The sequence below is a fragment of the Oncorhynchus mykiss genome, chromosome 1 (genome assembly GCF_013265735.2).
Source record: "Oncorhynchus mykiss isolate Arlee chromosome 1, USDA_OmykA_1.1, whole genome shotgun sequence".
Taxonomy (NCBI): Eukaryota; Metazoa; Chordata; class Actinopteri; order Salmoniformes; family Salmonidae; genus Oncorhynchus; species Oncorhynchus mykiss.
The window spans coordinates 9,916,370-9,936,829 of NC_048565.1; the positions used below are offsets into that span (position 1 = coordinate 9,916,370).

The following is a 20,460-nucleotide window of genomic DNA, read 5'->3' on the forward strand; positions in this document are numbered from 1 at the left end:
TGTGGATATACGAGGCCATCTAGTGGTCCCCGGATTAAAAAAAAAAAATAATGCAAGCTATCTTTGGACTAGCATGTGATGCCATATATTTGACGCAGGTATTTATTTTTCAACATGTATTGTCATTGACTGGAACAAAATATAATTGTATGAGCTATGCCTCTGTGTCCCGGCGTTGTTGTACCCCTCTACTATCTGGCTTGGTGGGGCGATCTCGTTCTGCATGCCTGCTTCACTGAGATACAATGTGTCGTCATGCATTTGTGCATGCACGCTGTTAACGGTCATACCCGTCTTGCTAACTTGGCTAGCTCATCAACCAGTATTTTATTCGCTTTTTCTGCACGATAGCACTTATTAAAGCCTTGAAACTCATGGGGACCCACTGTTACCACGGGTCATCGAGCTAGCCCTTATTTGGCAGCAGGGTTGCATCGGTTTCCATTGGATTTGACAGCTTGTTAGGCTGGGTAGCTAGGTAGCTAATTCGCTAACGCGAACTGTTTATCACGTAGCAGCCTATGCTGACTAGCATCGCTAGCAACTAACTAACATGGATAAAGTCTAGTCGTGGGTCCACAAAATCAAACAAATGGTACTGAACTGATGACAAAATCATGTTTAGAAATTGTAGTAGCTATTTATGTTTTTGTTGTTGTTGTTGCTTAATGACATTGCGAATATCATATTTTTTGTCATTTAACTTCCGGTATTTATTTAATCCGGTTTCGGCATGAGAAAAGTATTAATCGCAAATTCCAGCACTAACGGATACCGGGAAAAATAAATATGAGAACCGGTCACGAATGCGGAGCCACGCCCTAAAATAACATGTGACCACAAGGCGTTTGTGACGCATTCATGCGTTCCAACTTTGTCATAATTGTCTGTAGGTTCTAAATTGCTTATGAGCTTGGCTTCCCTTCAGAAAGTAGCTGATTCTTGTACTTTACAGCTGTATTTTCCTACAGTTACTAATAATACTAGCAACAAAACAGATTTCATTCCTTAAAATGATATTGCCAGATGGAAGAAAATAATAAGGTAGGCCTAAACTGTAATAAGATATACCTTAAAGACTGCTTGTGTTTAATCCTGAATCCAGTTGCCCCTCTTGTACTGGGATAAAACAATAGGCAAGCCATGAACCTTATGGAGGAGTACATGTGTTTTGTAGACACACCTGGGTTCTAGACTGGCTGAGGTAAACATTTTAGGAAAGCCTGGGTTTTTAATATCGAAGTCATTCTAAGGGGTAGGTTTGACAAAGCAAATGAGTGAGTGAGTCTTTGACATGAAGACAGTGGTTAGATTCTGCCATTGGGACTGCTCTGATGTTTCCATTCTCTCCTGGTTATGACCATAGAGCCATGTCCCAGTCTCTAGACCTGCCTGTCTGTGTGATGGATGACCACCTGACCTCTGAAGCTGTCAATGAGATGGTAAGTTGACCTTGTCATTTCAGTGATGCTATCATTGGCAATGTTGACGTACCACAACCATCTCTGTTGTGTTGCAGTTGTTTAATTGGCCCAACGTTGCCAATGCTCCTCCCCTCTTTAACAGTTAATAATTATTTCAGTATGATATGTGCTGTTAATTAAGTTTGATTATTTGCAATATAATTACATTTCTACCAGGAGCAGAGCAATTCTACCAGGAGCAGAGCAACCTCAGTGATGGAAACCACAGAAGAGGGAAAGCTCAACAATGTGGAACATCTGACACTTATGGACTTCCTTCAAAACCTAACTGAGAAGTATGTTCTGTTTTCTTTGGTACTATCACACCTTCAAGGAAATAGGATCAAATTAGAAACTGATCAATCTGAAAAAAATGTTCAGTGCTAGAAAAGTTGTCACATTGCAATTTTGCCAAAACAACTGACACAAAGCACGATCAGGCAAATAATTAAATAAAAACTATTCTGCCACGCATCCTGATATGACAACATTTATAACAATATTGTTTTCAGGCAATGGAGGGGGATTCGTGAGGGCATGTTTGACCCGGTAAGATCATGTTACTGACTATTTAATCAGATTACCATGAAAACTCTGCCTAATGTTTAACCTTGTTCATAAGCTTTTGAAAGACGCACTATGCAACATTTTAAAACACTTCTTCTGTTTCTGGAATACAGCTGACAAAACAACAGCTTGCCGGCTTGTGTCTGAGGATTGTCCAGTTTTTATCGGACAAGCTGATGCAGATCATCATCCCAGGTCTTTACGAACTACTGGGCATCCAAGATGCTGCCTCTTCTCCATTGTCACAGAGATCTCTCACAGCGTCACTCACCAGTCTGTTAGACGATAAGACTAACACCAAGTCCCGCGTGAGATTTACTGAGGCTGGTGTACCTAAGAGGCCAGGCAGTCGAAAGTCTTACAATAGCTTTCGCATCCCGACTCCCTACCCTTCCTCCAACTGTATGGAGCAGGAAGAGGAACAAGAACAGGAATCACAACTTAAGTTCAAGGAGATTTACCTGACTAAGGGCAGTCTGGGCAGTGGAAGCTACCTGCCCAAGGGGGCCATGAGGTATGTTCTTAAAGGGAAATTTAACAACTTCGTATTCATCTCCAGCATCACCATATGTGAAAATTACACATTTCCATGCTTTGTAGTAAAAAAAATATAGAGGGACGTAACTGTTTCCAATAGTGCTGAGAAATTAGTGCTTTTTGAGGTTGGTTTGGTTTCCATTCAAATATTTAAAAAATAATCACGGTTTTGGATTTCAATACTTTTTTTAGACATTGAATGCACTATGGATTATGTGTGTTGAATGCTGTAACAACACATAATAAAACAATGAATAAAAGTCCCATGATGGTAGTGACTGTCCATTACTGTTTATGACTTATCAACCATCATTTACTTTCTCATATAAAATATTTATTTGATGACTTTATTATTTCATTCCAAGTCATCAACTCATCTCTATAGAGCTGCTGCTTATTCTGTCTGACAAAATCACTATTTTAGTAGTTCTTCTAAGTAAATAAGACCTACTTTTATGACCGCTGAACACCAACTGTCAATCACTTAGATCATGTATTTCCAGGTAGAGAATCCTCGCAACGCAACTGCTTTTTATCTCTCTCATGCATTCTCTCGTCTCTCCGTCTCAGTTAATGAGGTTTCCGTATCTGCTCCACACAGAGTGGACAAGCAAGTGGGCGTGCAATGGATTATGGGAATTAATTGCCGTATTTTCTGTGCTAAACTATGTAGAATATTGGCCTGTTGGAAACTACAACTCCCTACTACATTGCATAGTTCGTGCTTGATCTGATTTATCTCTACAGAAACTGAGCATCGAGCTCACAGAAGAAGAAAAAAATTAACTATATGGAATTCAAATAATTGAGCCGACGTCGGTCAATTAGTTGTTTAAAAACCGAAAAATAACAAAAATGTTGGTTAAATGCTCAGCTCTAGATTCTAATGACATCATCAGTGTGCATCGTGTGATTTTAACCAATTATGAGTAGGCATTTCCTACTAATTGGTTGATGATGTCATAGAAAACACTTATCTTCCTCTTTCTTTTTTACTACAAAACATAGAAATGCCCGTTTTTCACATATGCTGATGTTGGGGTGGTGCTGGAGATGATGAATATGAAGTTGAAACATTTAGAAATTTCCCTTTAACATTTCTTCAAACTGCCTTGTATTTATGATTGTCCTTGAAGTTATTAGAAGTTACAGTATTTGAAGTTTATAGCAATTTGGATTTTTGTAGAGGATAGATATTGCCAGGATAGATAGATATCTACAGGCCAGTTTCAATACAAATGACTTATACAAAATACACTTTATTGGGCTTTAGAAATTAAGCAGTTAGGCTGACATCACACTAAGGTTTTTTCTCAGAGAAACAGCAGCGTTTTCCTCATTGTTTTCAATGGTGCAGATGTATTTGACACACTGAATGTGCATCACAGCCTTACATATTATTTGTTTGACTTTGATGATTTCTGCGTTTTTTTTCCCCAAGGACTCTAACCTCTCTGTCTGATGTGCAGAAGAAAACAACCAACTCTGAGACGCTACAAGTCCTCTTAGGTGTCTCAGAGGACACCCTTGTCACCTGTGTACAGGACAGCCTGCAAGATTCTCTCTCCAAACTTGCATGCATGTCCAATTCTCCATCTGGAAGTACAGGCTCTATGATGCTAACCCCTGCTGTAATGGCAGAGTTGGCTAAAGATGTCAAGTCGGCCTTATCAGTGGTCGTTAAGAGTGCCTCCGCTAGCCAAACCTCTGTAGTGACACCGGTAAGGGGAGACTCACAGACCAAGGTGACTGAGAGCATGGTGAGAGAGCTGGCTGCTAAACTTGAAAAAGTTGACCAAGAGAGCAAGAGTCTAACAGGGCAAGTCATGACCATGATCTCTGACACAATGGTGGCTTTTGTTGACGAGAACAAACAGAATTTGCTGGAAGATCTGAAGGACAAGATCACGTTTTTGGCATCGCATGTTGGCTTCATTGAGGATCTTGATGCCCTGATAAGCAAATACGAGAGCAGCTACAATATTAGTGAATCTGGTTCCTCCTGCACGCTCACATCTAAGAGCATCCAAAAACTCTCTAGCCGGGAGTTTCAAACATCAGCAATACAAGCAGTGAGTGGAGTTCTTGACAAAAAAGTCAGTAGTTTGAGCTTTCCTAGTTCAGTCATTCAGTCTGAGTTAACAGGTGCTGTATCAGGTCAAACATTGTCTGGCATTGTAAAGACAGAGTCAATTCACCCAGTGGGCTCAACAGCGTCAGTAGTTGTTAAGACTTTCGTGTCAGATATGAAGTCCTTGGCTGAATCTGAAGAGAGTCCCCAACAGAAGAGTGCCTGGTCTGCTGCTGTTCACATTTACCACAGCGTCCAAAACAACTTGAAAGATTATTTCAGCAAGCTTCAGCGATGTGCCTTAAAGAGCATTGTCACATCTGATGACAACATCACAAATGCTGAGTTTAAGGAGACAGTTCCACTTCCTTGCTTAAACATGAAATATAGGCCCAGTAAGAGTGAGCCTCAGTTGCCAGAGTCCACTGGTGCAGTTACTTTACAAAGAGGCCTAAGTGAGAGCTCAAAACTTCTTTGGGCAAAAACTGAGTCAGAAGAAAGCAAGCTCCTTCTGACAACTTGCACCAAAGAAGTCATCTCAGAGCTTCTGGTCTTGTACAACACTGTTGGAGAAAAAGGATCAGGCTTCTCTATTGAGAGAGAGACATTTGTAGAGGGTGTTCTGGCTCAGCTTGGGGATATCTCCCATTCCAGGTCCTCATCACCAATAGTATGTGAGTTCCCCTGTCAAATTGAGGACAGCAGAAGTAAGGCCACAGCTTCTTTGACCAGTCTGTTAGATTGTATTAGAAAACTCTCAAGTGAGGAATTTAAGAGAAATGCCACTCAAGCAGTGAGTGAGTTCCTAGTTAAAAAGTCCACCAGTAGCTTAACTAGTGCACAGCCTGCTTATTCCAGGTCTTGTTCCATTCAAAACCAGTACACATGGTCAAAGGATATTTGTGCGGATTCTGCTGCCTTTGGCATCATTGACACATTTGTGGAAGACCTGCAGAGCTTGGCGCAACCTGCAGAAGTAGAGGAGAGAGAACCTGACCTCCAGGAAAATGCACAAAAGCTACAGAGTAGGATCTGGTCTGCTACCACTAGTTTATATAACAATATTCAGAAGACATTAAAGGACTTCATCATTCACCAGCGGAGGTCAGACATGCAGAGAAGAATGTCTAGTCATATACCCACAGAGGACTCTGGAAATCTTGGGACTAAGGAGTACCTTGGTTTGGCAAGCCAGGACTTGAGGCAAGCTAGTAAGAGTGTGCCTCACTTGCACAGTTTGAACCTTGAAGTGGCTCTACACAGGGGTGTCAGCGAGAGTTCAAAACTTCTCTGGACAGAAACAGACGAGGTTCTACTGACCAATAGTACCAAAGAGGTAATTTCAACAATCTTGACCTCATGCGAGGATCAGACATCAAATGCACCTTGCTTCTCCACAGTAGGAAAGAAAATATCTGATATGTCCCTTGAGGTCAACATGTTGGTAGGTGGTGTTCTGTCTCAGCTGAAGGACATCTCCTTGTCAAGGTCCCCAACACCATGTGAAGACATGTTTGAACGTCTCCAAGGTTCTCCTGAGCGAACCTCTCCAGTAAGTCTAGATTGCAGCACGGCTGCCTCCAAAGGCATTGCATCTTCCCACAGTCTTTCAACAAAGAGCCTCCAAAAACTCTCTAGTCATGAGTTCCAAACCAAAGCTGAGAAAGGAGTGAGTGAGGTTCTCTCTAGATCATTTAACATTGTGGAGGAAGGTACAACAGATAAGTACCTCCAGTCTGTATCTACATCCACCACATCTACTGATATTATACAAACCATGGTGAAAGACCAGCAGGAGCTCACCCAGACCACCCAATCATCTGACATGGTATCTGGAACCTCCCTGCTCACCACTGGACAGGTTTCTGAGAAAAGAATCTGGTCTGTTGCTCGTAACATCTACTACAGTCTGCAAAGTAAGATTACGGAGTTTCTCAGAAAAGATCTTCAAAGATCAGACACAACACTTGGTTCAATCCAAATCTTTACATATCAAAGCAGTCCTGCATCACAAAGAGCAAGTCTCGGCCATCTTGAGGTCAACCAGAGCAGTGTTACACCTGGTGGAAACGATGCCTGTGTGGACATTCCGCACAAATTACTACCTAAAACCACTGAGCTCTCAGGATCCATGCTGGAGGATATTGACACGATCCGTTGTAGGAGTGCTGACAGCCAAAATACAAGAAATACCTCTTCACGCTCCTCCATCTCTCTAACACCTACTTCAAAATTAAGGCAGTCGAAATGGCACTTTGCTTTACCCGGGACTCCCATCCCCACTGAGTTTCCTGCTCAGATTGACTTTCCCATTGTTAGAAACACAATCATTGAGGACTTCTTTCACACAGAGGACTTACTTCCTGTAACCTTTGTGGACAAAGTCAGGCAAGCTGCTGGGGTGGTAGTGGACATTATGGTGGAAAGTGTTGAGAACACACAGGAAAATGGACAGGGTGCTTCTCATCCTGACAACCTCCGATCTGCTGTTAGGAAATTGAGAAAAATCATTTCCACTTGGACCATCCACATTTTCAGCCATGAATTGGTGGATAAAGTGATAGCCCTTCAGGACAGCCACAGCACTCCACAGGTCTTAACATTGGAAGCAGCCAAAAGTGCTTCAGACTCCATTCTTTCAAGGCTGAAATGGGGAAATGAACAATGTGCCATATCCAAGGAGCTCTCCTCTCAGCTTCTCCAGATATTTGCTGAAGAGACAGTGAAGTGCTTCCTGAGACAGTGGTCAGATGAGTATGAAAACATAAACTTTGATGTTTCAGTCCAGAACGATCCAAAGACTTCTACTTGCATGGTCATTCTTCAAATGATCACCAAAGCCACTGCTAAATGTTATTTTGAGTCCGCTACCAGCGTGGCCACCAGTGACATTGTAGAAGGCGTGTTTGATTTGGAAAGGGATACCATCAGCAGTACTGGAGAGCAGGTCCTCACCTTCAATACAAAGGTATAGTACACATACATCTTTCATGAATAACACTGCTGTTGACCTTTTATATGATTCTTTGTGTCATGGCATTGCACTGCTTCTTTGCAGTTGATATGCTGTACTTTAAGATATCGAAAACATTTCAGTTTGTTTTAATGTGCCTTTTCCCACCAACCAGGGTTCCAAGAAAGTTAGTAAGAACCTCTGTCCTCAAGAGTCTCTGGAGTACCAGCCTCAGAACATTTCCCCTACTGTGTACTTTACAGGTAAGCCCTGCTGCTGTTTAGGCTGCTGCTCAGTCAAGACTGAGACATTATCCCTTTACCATTACACTAATTCATTTGGAAAGACATTGTACTCCTCTGAGTTGTTACCTATGACATACTGTACTGTGGGCTGGGTGGTAGCCTAGTGGGTTAAGAGGTTGGGCCAGTAACCGATAGGTTGCTGGTTCAGAATCCCTGAGTTCACTAGGCAAAATCTGTCAATGTGCTCTTGAGCAAGGCACCAAATCCTAATTGCTCCTTGTAAGTCTCTCTGAATAAGAGTGTCTGATAAATGAGTAAAAATGTAAATTGATGGCATGCTGGATGGTCTTTCGTTGCAGAGACGATGACAACATCTCATGGCTCCTTTTCTCCAGAGGGAATTTATGATATCGCATCGTCCTTCCCACTTGAAGAGAAGAGTCGCAAACCCTCCCTTTTCACCAGATTGTCTAGATCCATCACGAAAGGCTTTCTCAGCACATTCAAATCTTCAAGGAAAACCAAATTATTTAAATAAATTCCTCATTATAACAACGAGAGCATTCATTAGTTCAGATGAGAATCTAATCGTATTGGTCACATACACCGAAAACAACTGTGAGATGCTTTATTACGAGCCCATTCCCAACAATGCAGAGTTAAAAATTAAGAAAATATTTTCTAAATAGTAACACAATAACAAGGCTATATACAAGGAGTACCAGTACCGAGTCAATGTGCATGGGTGCGAGGTAGTTGAGGTAATACAGTATGTACATGTAGGTAAGGGTAAAAGTGACTAGGCAATCAGGATAGATAATAAACACAGTAGCAGCAGCTAGTGTGAAAGTCGGTCAGTGAATGTGTGGGTAGAGTGTAGTGAGTGTGCATCGAGCCAATTCAAGAGAGTCATTGGAAAACAATTAGAAAAATACATCAATAACAAAGGGGGTCAATGCAAATAGTGCAGGTGACCATTTAATTAACGTTCAGCAGTCTAATGACTTGGGGGTAGAAGCTGTTCAGCAGTCTGATGACTTGGGGGTAGAAGCTGTTCAGCAGTCTAATGACTTGGGGGTAGAAGCTGTTCAGCAGTCTAATGACTTGAGGGTAGAAGCTGTTCAGCAGTCTAATGACTTGGGGGTAGAAGCTGTTCAGCAGTCTAATGACTTGGGGGTAGAAGCTGTTCAGCAGTCTAATGACTTGGGGGTAGAAGCTGTTCAGCAGTCTAATGACTTGGGGGTAGAAGCTGTTCAGCAGTCTAATGACTTGGGGGTAGAAGCTGTTCAGAAGTCTAATGACTTGGGGGTAGAAGCTGTTCAGCAGTCTAATGACTTTGTAGAAGCTGTTCAGCAGTCTAATGACTTTGGGGTAAAAGCTGTTCAGCAGTCTAATGACTTGGGGGTAGAAGCTGTTCAGCAGTCTAATGGCTTGGAGGTAGAAGCTGTTCAGCAGTCTAATGGCTTGGGGGTGGAAGCTGTTCAGCAGTCTAATAACTTGGGGGTAGAAGCTGTTCAGCAGTCTAATGGCTTGGAGGTAGAAGCTGTTCAGCAGTCTAATGGCTTGGGGGTAGAAGCTGTTAAGGAGCCTTTTGTCCCAGACTTCGTGCTCTCGTATCGCTTGCCGTGTGGTAGCAGAGTGAACAGTCTATGACTTGGGTGGTTGGAGCCTTTTGCCAATCATTTACATACCACTTGCTTTATTTTTATTTGATGTCATATTGTAAACGTATGTATCTGTTTTGCTGAAAATATGATTTTGAAAACAATGAATGTCTACAAGTGCTTCATAAAACAGTTATATTTATTTTTGTATTTTCAAAAGACAGCAAATAGCCAATCAAGTATCAACATAAGTGAAATGAAAGACAGATTTAATTTTCAGTGAATAATTGTCTTGTCCAGTGAGCAACTCAATGACAGCGATTCAATGACATCATTAGATCACCTCCAAGAAGCATCTTCAACGTTCACCTGACAACCCATTGGATAAGACACATACACTAACCAAGTGTTTCTTACCTGTCAACAAGGTTGAGATCAGAAGCTTCTTCAATACCCCAGAAATGGAAAGGCTTTGAGACAAAGGCAATCAACTGTCCAGATAATGCACATACACTAACCCGGATGTTCTACTTGCCCCACTGAGTTACAGCAAAGTTATCATTTATGCATGGGTCCACGATCCACTCATAGCTCTCACAGCTATCTGACAGTTCTCAGAATACTAAGGAAGAAGTGTGTGATATTGGATTTGGTATCCTTCCCACTCCCAAGTGATTGGGAGTCCCATATTGTGCCGCATAATTGGCCCAACGTCGTCCGGGTTTGGCCATCATTGTAAATAAGAATTTGTTCTTAACTGACTTGTCTAGTGAAATAAAGGTTAAATAAAAATAAACTATTTAAGCTGTCTGCTATGTTGCTGTGTAAATCCACACACTGCAGGGGAATGATGACACATGCTGTGCTAACACATCGTCACAGTAGTTGTCAGTTTTGTAACGTAAATAAAGAGTTTGTCGAATACTCTATGTGAAATACAGTATGTATTATTTTGACACTGCACAGACTCATTTAAGCAATAATGATCCACATTTTAATAAAAGAGTTTTAAGGCAGCAGTGTTCATACTGTATTTTACATTGATTTCAACCACTATAGGTCTTCATCAGCAAGTGAGGATTTCTATGGATAAAAACTAGTGTTAAGTGTGTGGGGGGGGGGGGGGGGCTCAATTAGACCCATGTCAAACACTTACTATCACATTCAGTACAATCACATACAGCACAACCACATAGTCACATTCAGTACAATCACATAGTCACATTCAGTACAATCACATAGTCACATTCAGTACAATCACATAGTCACATTCAGTACAACCACATAGTCACATACAGCACAACCACAGTCACATTCAGTCAACTGAATGATTGTAGAATAATAATAATTCCATTCACATTTGGCTACTACAAATAGCCAGTGAAATATGATACGTTTTTTGTTCCTTGAGAGGAATGACTGAGAATCCACTGCCTGCCGTTGTAAACTTTCTGCACACAAATCAAACACAGTACTGACTATATCTATAAAACTCATCCAAAGGAACGAAATTCTAAGTTGTCCGCATTGTTTCAGGCATCATCCGTTCCAAAGTCTCATCTTGTTCACTGTAAAAAATAAAAACTCAAATAAGAGTTCCTTTTTGGACAATTTCAGGTTGTCCCTCCTTGTTTCAGTATGTTTAATCTGCCTAATGACCAGGATCCTGGTGTCTACCCAATGTGCTGAGCACTCCTCCTGGACAGAGTCCGCGCTACATTCAGCTGCTGCAAACATGGTATCTGTGTGAAGGCACTGTTAGAGAGTCAATCAACCAGAACAAGGTTAGGAGACCAAATCTGTGTCCTAGCATTGTGAAATACTGTATATGTAATGGCTTCAATACATTAATGAAGCGCCCTTACATTCTATCCTCTCCCCATACTGAAACAACTTGTTAGGGTGAACCAATAAGACTGACACTATATACCTTCTAAGCATGATAGTTGGCTCATGATTTGTTTCAGGACTTGTTAGGGTAAACCAATAACAGCTTCTAACCCCAAGTCATAAGACTGCTGAACAATTAATCAAATGGCCACTGGACAAGTTCAACTGTTTTATTATTTGTTACTTTAGTTTATTGGGTAAATATTCTCTTCAACTCTTCTTGAACTGCACTGTTTGTTAAGGGCTTGTAAGTAAAGTATTTCACGGAAAGATCTACACTTGTTGTATTCAGAGCATGTGACAAATAAAGTTTGATTTGATTTGATTTGACTATGTACCTTCTAAGCATGATGGTTGGCTCATGATTTGTTTGTACTGAAATCTATTCAGGGAGGATAAGGCTATATCATAGGCAGTGATGTAGTGGTAAAACCATTGACTGGTAAATGCTGATTGCCGTTCAGGATTAAAGAAATAACGCTCCCTCTACTTTCAATGCATCTTCCACAAAAGGTGGGTAAATGCTTGCACAAAATAAAATAAAAAGTGTGTAAACAGCTTTTACATGTGTTCCCCCCCCCCCACTGATTATAGGAGGCTTCTTCTGACAGTATTCACACCTTTCATAAGAAACCTCCAGAGAAATATTCATATTCACCGTAGCTGTCATTTAAACTCGGACTAACCTGGCCAAGGCCAAACAGTATATGGCGTTTTCTCTGGGTGTGCGGTCGCAGTGGAGAGAAAAGGCCTCCAGTGAGGTGGTGAGGATCTGGGCGGAGTTTGGTGAGGCAAACACAGGTCTGAGATTGGTGTCTCTGGAAATGGGCAGGAGCGGGACTCTGCTCCTCCATTGGTTGCTGTTCTGATCCCCACTCTCATCCTCCTCACATCCCTTCCCTCCACATCCCCTCTTCTTCTCTCTTTCATCCCTCGTGGCCACAGGGTGTTGCTTCGGTAGTTGAAGAGGTTTATCCTGGGATGCCAGGGCGCGGAGCGGGCAGGTTACATGAGATGGGCAGTTGATGGGGGTCAAACGTCAAGAGGCTGTGGACATCACCCTGATACCCGCCTTGGCCTCACTCCTCCTGGGCTTGGAGGACATCTTGGGGAGGGTGAAGCCGTCCACCAGGACCGTGTCGCCCACCCTGGTCCTGAACGGAGCCCTGTTAAGGCCCATGCAGTGCCTGGATGCTGCCCTCCTCTGCCCCAGCCTCACCCAGCCCTTTATCTGGAGGTATGTCCGCATGGGCAGGGCCATACCTGGGAGGACCACCACAGAGCACAGCTTGGTGGCCAGGTGACTCACACACTCCCTGTGGCCGTACTGAAGGGCGATCCTCAGGGGGTCACGACCCTGGGGATCCTGACAGGCAAGGGTCAGAACGCTGCTGGCGATACAGAGTTTGAGGATGGTGAGCTGGCCGCGCTCGATGGAGGCAACAGCGGGACACTTGGCGACGTCGGGGTGGGCCGTCTGGTGGCACCACTCACGGTAAGGGTGAACCCCCACCGGCTCAATGACACGCACCCCCCTCTCCAGCAGCCAGCCGGCCAGGTCCAGGTGGCCCAGAGAACCAGCGATGTAGAGTGCCACCCGGAGCTGGAACCTGGAATAATACAGAATCAATGTATTTATAACACGTTTCAAGTTTTTTTTGTCAAGTTCACAAGATACAGTGGGTTATAAAACAGTACAGTAAAATGCTTACTTGCAAGCTCTTTCCCACAATGCAGTATTAAATATCAGGGTAAGAGAAAAAACATATGAAGGAAAAAAACACGAGAATATAAGCTATATACAGGGTCAGTACTATCATTGTAAGCTAAATACAGGGTCAGTACCATTATTGTAAGCTATATACAGGGTCAGTACTATCATTGTAAGCTATATACAGGGTCAGTACTATCATTGTAAGCTATATACAGGGTCAGTACTATCATTGTAAGCTATATAAAGGTTCAGTACCATCACTGTTGATAGTAAGTCTATCATACAGTTCAGTGTGTAGATGTGTATTCTGACCTCATCACAGGTCTCTCCCTAGACAGGTGTCGTTGGACGGTCAGTCTGTGTCCCAGGAAGCAGCCTCTGAGGAACTCCGCCCACCCATCCCAGGTGTCCAACCGTAGAGTAGCCCCTGGGAGACAGAGACACATGCAGGTTGTCCTCCTGGTTTCCATGAACCAAGAATGTGTTCCATACAGTCCATTTGTCTCTATGTTACATCCATAAGGTGTTGAGCCAGAGGACCATTGATCTACTGCACAAGGAAGGCCATACCCAGGTCAATGGCGTGGTACACTCAGTATATATAAGTTAGGAGTCATATAATTACAGGGGTAAGATGAAGTGGCTCCTTTGCACTGATCTTAGGTCTGGTTTGTGTTTTTACTGCTAATGGTAAAGGTTAGGATTTGGTGAGAGTAAACTGATCCTAGATCTGTGCCCAAGGGTCATTTCTATCCAGAGACAAATCAAAGGTCCATGCTATTTAAATTTATAATCTACCACCATCTCGTGGCTCAAATTTGTAACAACATTTTCTAATTAATGTGCTGTACTGAGTTTTGTTCTATCACATTGAACACTAATCTGGGTGCAGATTAAATTGAACACTAATCTGGGTGAAAATTAAATTGAAGACTAATCTGGGTGCTGATTAAATTGTTAACTGAAATATTATGAATATCAAATCAAATCAAATGTATTTATATAGCCCTTCGTACATCAGCTGATATCTCAAAGTGCTGTACAGAAACCCAGCCTAAAACCCCAAACAGCAAGCAATGCAGGTGTAGAAGCACGGTGGCTAGGAAAAACTCCCTAGAAAGGCCAAAACCTAGGAAGAAACCTAGAGAGGAACCAGGCTATGTGGGGTGGCCAGTCCTCTTCCTCTTTATGAACATTTGAACATCTTGACCATGTTTTGTTATAATCTCCACCAGGCTGTGCCGGGTGGAGATTATAACAAAACATGGTCAAGATGTTCAAATGTTCATAAATGACCAGCATGGTCGAATAATAATAAGGCAGAATAGTTGAAACTGGAGCAGTAGCACAGTCAGGTGGACTGGGGACAGCAAGGAGTCATCATGTCAGGTATTCCTGGGGCATGGTCCTAGGGCTCAGGTCCTCCGAGAGAGAGAAAGAAAGAGAGAATTAGAGAGAGCATATGTGGGATGGCCAGTCCTCTTCTGGCTGTGCCGGGTGGAGATTATAACAGAACATGGCCAAGATGTTCAAATGTTCATAAATGACCAGCATGGTCGAATAATAATAAGGCAGAACAGTTGAAACTGGAGCAGCAGCACAGCCAGGTGGACTGGAGACAGCAAGGAGTCATCATGTCAGGTAGTCCTGGGGCATGGTCCTAGGGCTCAGGTCCTCCGAGAGAGAGAAAGAGAGAAGGAGAGAATTAGAGAACGCACACTTAGATTCACACAGGACACCGAATAGGACAGGAGAAGTACTCCAGATATAACAAACTGACCCTAGCCCCCCGACACATAAACTACTGCAGCATAAATACTAGAGGCTGAGACAGGAGGGGTCAGGAGACACTGTGGCCCATTCCGAGGACACCCCCGGACAGGGCCAAACAGGAAGGATATAACCCCACCCACTTTGCCAAAGCACAGCCCCCACACCACTAGAGGGATATCTTCAACCACCAACTTACCATCCTGAGACAAGGCTGAGTATAGCCCACAAAGACCTCCGCCACGGCACAACCCAAGGGGGGGGGGGGGGGGGCGCCAACCCAGACAGGATGACCACATCAGTGACTCAACCCACTCAGGTGACGCACCCCCTCCAGGGACGGCATGAGAGAGCCCCAGTAAAGCCAGTGACTCAGCCCCTGTAATAGGGTTAGAGGCAGAGAATCCCAGTGGAAAGAGGGGAACCGGCCAGGCAGAGACAGCAAGGGCGGTTCGTTGCTCCAGAGCCTTTCCGTTCACCCTCCCACTCCTGGGCCAGACTACACTCAATCATATGACCCACTGAAGAGATGAGTCTTCAGTAGAGACTTAAAGGTTGAGACCGAGTTTGCGTCTCTGACATGGGTAGGCAGAAAGTTCCATAAAAATGGAGCTCTATAGGAGAAAGCTCTGCCTCCAGCTGTTTGCTTAAAAATTCTAGGGACAATTAGGAGGCCTGCGTCTTGTGACCGTAGCGTACGTGTAGGTATGTACGGCAGGACCAAATCAGAGAGATAGGTAGGAGCAAGCCCATGTAATGCTTTGTAGGTTAGCAGTAAAACCTTGAAATCAGCCCTTGCTTTGACAGGAAGCCAGTGTAGAGAGGCTAGCACTGGAGTAATATGATCACATTTTTTTTTTTTTTTGGTTCTAGTCAGGATTCTAGCAGCCGTATTTAGCACTAACTGAAGTTTATTTAGTGCTTTATCCGGGTAGCCGGAAAGTAGAGCATTGCAGTAGTCTAACCTAGAAGTGACAAAAGCATGGATTAATTTTTCTGCATCATTTTTGGACAGAAAGTTTCTGATTTTTGCAATGTTACGTAGATGGAAAAAAGCAGTCCTTGAAATGGTCTTGATATGTTCTTCAAAAGAGAGATCAGGGTCCAGAGTAACGCAGAGGTCCTTCACAGTTTTATTTGAGACGACTGTACAACCATTAAGATTAATTGTCAGATTCAACAGAAGATCTCTTTGTTTCTTGGGACCTAGAACAAGTATCTCTGTTTTGTCCGAGTTTAAAAGTAGAAAGTTTGCAGCCATCCACTTCCTTATGTCTGAAACACATTCTTCTAGCAAGGGCAATTTTGGGGCTTCACCATGTTTAATTGAAATGTACAGTTGTGTGTCATCCGCATAGCAGTGAAAGTTAACATTATGTTTTCGAATAACATCCCCAAGAGGTAAAATATATAGTGAAAACAATAGTGGTCCTAAAACGGAACCTTGAGGAACACCGAAATTTACAGTTGATTTGTCAGAGGACAAACCATTCACAGAGACAAACTGATATCTTTCCGACAGATAAGATCTAAACCAGGCCAGAACTTGTCCGTGTAGACCAATTTGGGTTTCCAATCTCTCCAAAAGAATGTGGTGATCGATGGTATCAAAAGCAGCACTAAGGTCTAGGAGCACGAGGACAGATGCAGAGCCTCGGTCCGATGCCATTAAAATGTCATTTACCACCTTCACAAGTGCCGTCTCAGTGCTATGATGGGGTCTAAAACCAGACTGAAGCATTTCGTATACATTGTTTGTCTTCAGGAAGGCAGTGAGTTGTTGCGCAACAGCCTTTTCTAAAATGTTTGAGAGGAATGGAAGATTCGATATAGGCCGATAGTTTTTTATATTTTCTGGGTCAAGAATATATAAATATATGAATATGTATTTCAATGAACCAATGAAAGGGCCTCTTCTTCTCCTACTATACGGCCTGCTGTGCTCTACTGTACTCTGCTGTACTCTACTGTACTCTGCTGTGCTCTGTCTGCTGTACTCTGCTGTACTCTACTGTACTCTACTGCACTCTGTCTGCTGTACTCTGCTGTACTCTGCTGTGCTCTACTGTACTCTACTGCACTCTGTCTGCTGTACTCTGCTGTGCTCTACTGTACTCTGCTGTACTCTGTCTGCTGTACTCTGCTGTACTCTGCTGTGCTCTACTGTACTCTACTGTACTCTGCTGTGCTCTACTGTACTCTACTGTAGTCTGCTGTGCTCTACTGTACTCTACTGTACTCTGCTGTACTATGTCTGCTGTACTTTACTGTAGTCTGCTGTGCTCTACTGTACTATACACCACTGGGTATACAGACTCTTCAGATACTGTTAGCGAACACCAGACTGAGGTTGAGGCGATTACATGGGGAAAAGGTTTATGACTGTAAGGGTGTTTGGTACAAAGGCAACACTACATCGGGCCACATTTCAGCTCTATCCCAGGTCAACCATACAATACTATAGATTTCCACTCTAGTCAACCAGCAAGAAGGAGAGACAGACAGAAGGTCTGGCTTTGACTATGTCAATGATGGGATGTGTAAGTAAGGAGTAAGGAACACAAATAAACATTATTCTGATGGTTAAATTTGTACTTAGATACATAACCACTCTCCTCTGTTAGCAAATCTTCCACAGAACTTTGTGGAACAGAGTGAGTTCTGTCCCTGTCTGGCTCTGGACATGTACCCAGGGACCTCTGTACAACAACACTTCACACTCACGAAGCAGTGTTCTTACTAATCAATCACTCTACCATAACCATGGTCTCGGTATAAAGCAGTGTCCTTACTAACCAAATATTCTACCATAACCATGGTCTTGGTTGAGCAAGGGCAATATTACTTTAAGTCTCAAGCAGGGTGACCTCAACATACTATATATCGCCATACTATATACCACCACACTATACAGTGGGGCAAAAAAGTATTTAGTCAGCCACCAATTGTGCAAGTTCTCCCACTTAAAAAGATGAGAGAGGCCTGTAATTTTCATCATAGGTACACTTCAACTATGACAGACAAAATGAGAAAGAAAAAAAATCCAGAAAAATCACATTGTAGGATTTTTAATGAATTTATTTGCAAATTATGGTGGAAAATAAGTATTTGGTCACCTACAAACAAGCAACATTTCTGGCTCTCACAGACCTGTAACTTCTTCTTTAAGAGGCTCCTCTGTCCTCCACTCGTTACCTGTATTAATGGCACCTGTTTGAATGAACTAAATCACCTAATCATACCTAATCATACTATATAATCATACTATATAATCATACTATATAACCATACTATATATTACCACACTATATCACCATAATATATATAATCATACTACATAACCATACTATTTAACCATACTATATAACCATACTATATATTACCACACTATATCTGAAACACTTTATGCTAATGATAGTATGAAGCTGTTTCAAGCAATAGCCAGCTCACTTTGATATGCATTTTCAAGCACGGGTAGAAACAGCTAGGTGTTCGGCTGGTACCTTCAGCAGGCAGCAGATGGCACTGCTAGGGGTGATGCCAACGTCTGTCAGGACCCAGCTGTCCCGAAGGATGGCACCAGCATAGCTCAGCTCCAGGAAGTGCCTCACCTGCTTGTCGTCTGACAGTTGCACGTGGAAGTAATCCTGCCAGAGGAAGAAGATTGGAAACACAAGGAGCCGTAATTGAGTGTCCCATACAATCAGAGTGAGAGGGCTCAGCACTGATGGAGCCGTAATGGAGGGTGTCCCACACAGACACCCATTATGGAGGGTGTTCCACCCAGGCAGATGTCAATGTTTACCATACAATAATTGTAAAAGTGTCCAAATGTGTACAATTAAGAAATAAGGCCCAAGGAGGTGTGGTATATGGCCAATATACCACGGCCAAGGGCTGTTCTTAGGCACAACGCAACGTGGAGGTATATTGGCCATATACCACAAACCCCCAAGGTGACTTCTTTTTTTTCTTCTCCAATTTAGTGGTATCCAATTGGTAGTTACAGTCTTGTCCCATTGCTACAACTCCCATATGGACTTGGGAGAGGCGAGAGCCAAGAGCCGTGCGTCCTCCGAAACACAACCCAGCCAAGCCACACTGCTTCATGACACCATGCCCGCTTAACCTGGAAGCCAGCCGTGTCAGCGGGCACTGCTGCGTGCACGGCGCCTGGCCCGCCACAGGAGTCACTAGTGCGTGATGGGACAATGTTGACAAAGCACTGCTGGCGTGGCTGTCTCCTACTGTAAGTACTATCGCCCCATCACATGTCTCCTACTGTAAGTACTATCGCCCCATCACACGTCTCCTACTGTAAGTACTATCGCCCCATCACATAACCATGTCTCCTACTGTAAGTACTATCGCCCCATCACATGTCTCCTACTGTAAGTACTATCGCCCCATCACATAACCATATCTCCTACTGTAGGTACTATCACCCCATCACATAACCATGTCTCCTACTGTAAGTACTATCGCCCCATCACATGTCTCCTACTGTAAGTACCATCGCCCCATCACGTCTCCTACTGTAAGTACGATCGCCCCATCACGTCTCCTACTGTAAGTACTATCACCCCATCACATAACCATGTCTCCTATTGTAAGTACTAGTCACATACTTTACTTGACACCAGCCAAATGAACAAATTGCTTCTTAGAATCATCTTCCTTTCCCATGGGCTGAGGTTGGAGAAGCCAGGAGGAAGGCATGGCCAGCCGTTGAGAAATGCTTGTTGAAGTTTTTGGTTATCATGGATTTATCTGTGGCGACTGTGTTACCTAGCCTCAATGCAGTGGGCAGCTGGGAGGGATGCAAACAGGCTCACATAAACCCTTCATGAAGACAAGTAGCCTAGTGGTTAGAGTGTTGGACTGGTAACCGAAAGGTTGCAAGTTCAAATCCCTGAACAGGCAGTTAACCCACTGTTCCTAGGCCTTTAATGAAAATAAGAATTTGTTTTTAACTGACTTGCCTTGTAAAATAAAAATTTGAAGCAGAGCTTAATTTGTAAATTGGGAGGTGCCAGAGGGGGGGCTCTGTGGTACCAGAACTCATGAGAAAAAAGATCACGTATTATAATAGAGCATTGAACGCATATCATCACATTTGGGTAGAGCAGTAGAGTAGAGCCATTTACAGTAGGTGAACACATGGGGAACATTTTTAGTAGCCTAGGGTCCGGGAAAGTGTTGGCCTTTTTAAAACCGCATTTCGTGCAATTCTACATCCTTTTACATGACTGGAGACTTTGGCATTATCTTTTTTTAATCCGCACAAATGATCGAAATGGCAGGCTACTTTGACACTGACAAACTTAGTATCTGAGATCAATAAAAACGACCTTGTCTTGAATCCATCAATAGCCTATAGGCCTAGGTTTGTGGAGAAACATATAGTAGGCTACAATATGAGGAGGAAATTAGTCCTAAAAATGCTTTCCAGTTTCACTGACTCACCCAATGATGCGCAGCTCACTCGCTGGAGATTGTCGATGCGCTCGTGTCAAAAGCCCATCTCTCCCTCTCTCTGTTTTGTAAAACAATGTTTGGGAGTTGATCAAATATGTTGGTAGTCTACAGCATAGTCTTATCTTTTCAGCAAGAGTCATTGCTTTTCAATCTGTGTTTTCCCTCGAT

The 20,460-nt window shown here is 43.0% G+C and overlaps 2 protein-coding genes across 3 annotated transcripts; one reads left to right on the forward strand and one right to left on the reverse strand.

Moving 5' to 3' along the window:
- The first annotated feature begins 785 nt into the window (after window positions 1-785).
- LOC118937370 lies at window positions 786-8,388 on the forward strand. The gene is made up of 7 exons (XM_036935940.1): window positions 786-1,442; window positions 1,641-1,759; window positions 1,976-2,012; window positions 2,144-2,544; window positions 4,009-7,606; window positions 7,767-7,854; window positions 8,196-8,388. Exons 1-7 carry the CDS (start codon window positions 1,335-1,337, stop codon window positions 8,372-8,374), a joined length of 4,530 nt encoding a protein of 1,509 aa, XP_036791835.1. The 5' UTR covers window positions 786-1,334; the 3' UTR covers window positions 8,375-8,388.
- A 1,233-nt stretch (window positions 8,389-9,621) lies between these two features.
- LOC118937721 (protein ANKUB1-like) lies at window positions 9,622-14,128 on the reverse strand. Of its 2 annotated transcripts, XR_005035123.1 has the most exons (3): window positions 13,357-14,128; window positions 12,017-12,940; window positions 9,622-11,008 (listed from the first exon to the last, which is right to left on the reverse strand). XR_005035123.1 is itself a non-coding variant. In XM_036938158.1 (2 exons), the coding sequence occupies exons 1-2, from the start codon at window positions 13,512-13,514 to the stop codon at window positions 12,370-12,372; spliced, it is 729 nt and encodes a 242-aa protein (XP_036794053.1). In that variant the 5' UTR covers window positions 13,515-14,128; the 3' UTR covers window positions 11,565-12,369. The 2 variants fall into 2 exon arrangements, 1 of the variants encoding a protein (XP_036794053.1); XM_036938158.1 differs by lacking the exon at window positions 9,622-11,008 and having other exon boundaries at window positions 11,565-12,940.
- Window positions 14,129-20,460: the final 6,332 nt, after the last annotated feature.

Bases quoted from the DNA above. Each gene is read 5' to 3' on its own strand.
- LOC118937370 (XM_036935940.1), top strand. From the start codon at position 1,335: ATGTTTCCATTCTCTCCTGGTTATGACCATAGAGCCATGTCCCAGTCT. The intron at 2,013-2,143 runs GTAAGATCATGT...TCTGGAATACAG, and splicing joins GTGAGGGCATGTTTGACCCG to CTGACAAAACAACAGCTTGC. The intron at 7,855-8,195 runs GTAAGCCCTGCT...CTTTCGTTGCAG, and splicing joins CCCTACTGTGTACTTTACAG to AGACGATGACAACATCTCAT.
- LOC118937721 (XM_036938158.1), bottom strand. From the start codon at position 13,514: ATGGAAACCAGGAGGACAACCTGCATGTGTCTCTGTCTCCCAGGGGCT. The intron at 12,941-13,356 runs GTCAGAATACAC...GTATTATTCCAG, and splicing joins AGGGAGAGACCTGTGATGAG to GTTCCAGCTCCGGGTGGCAC.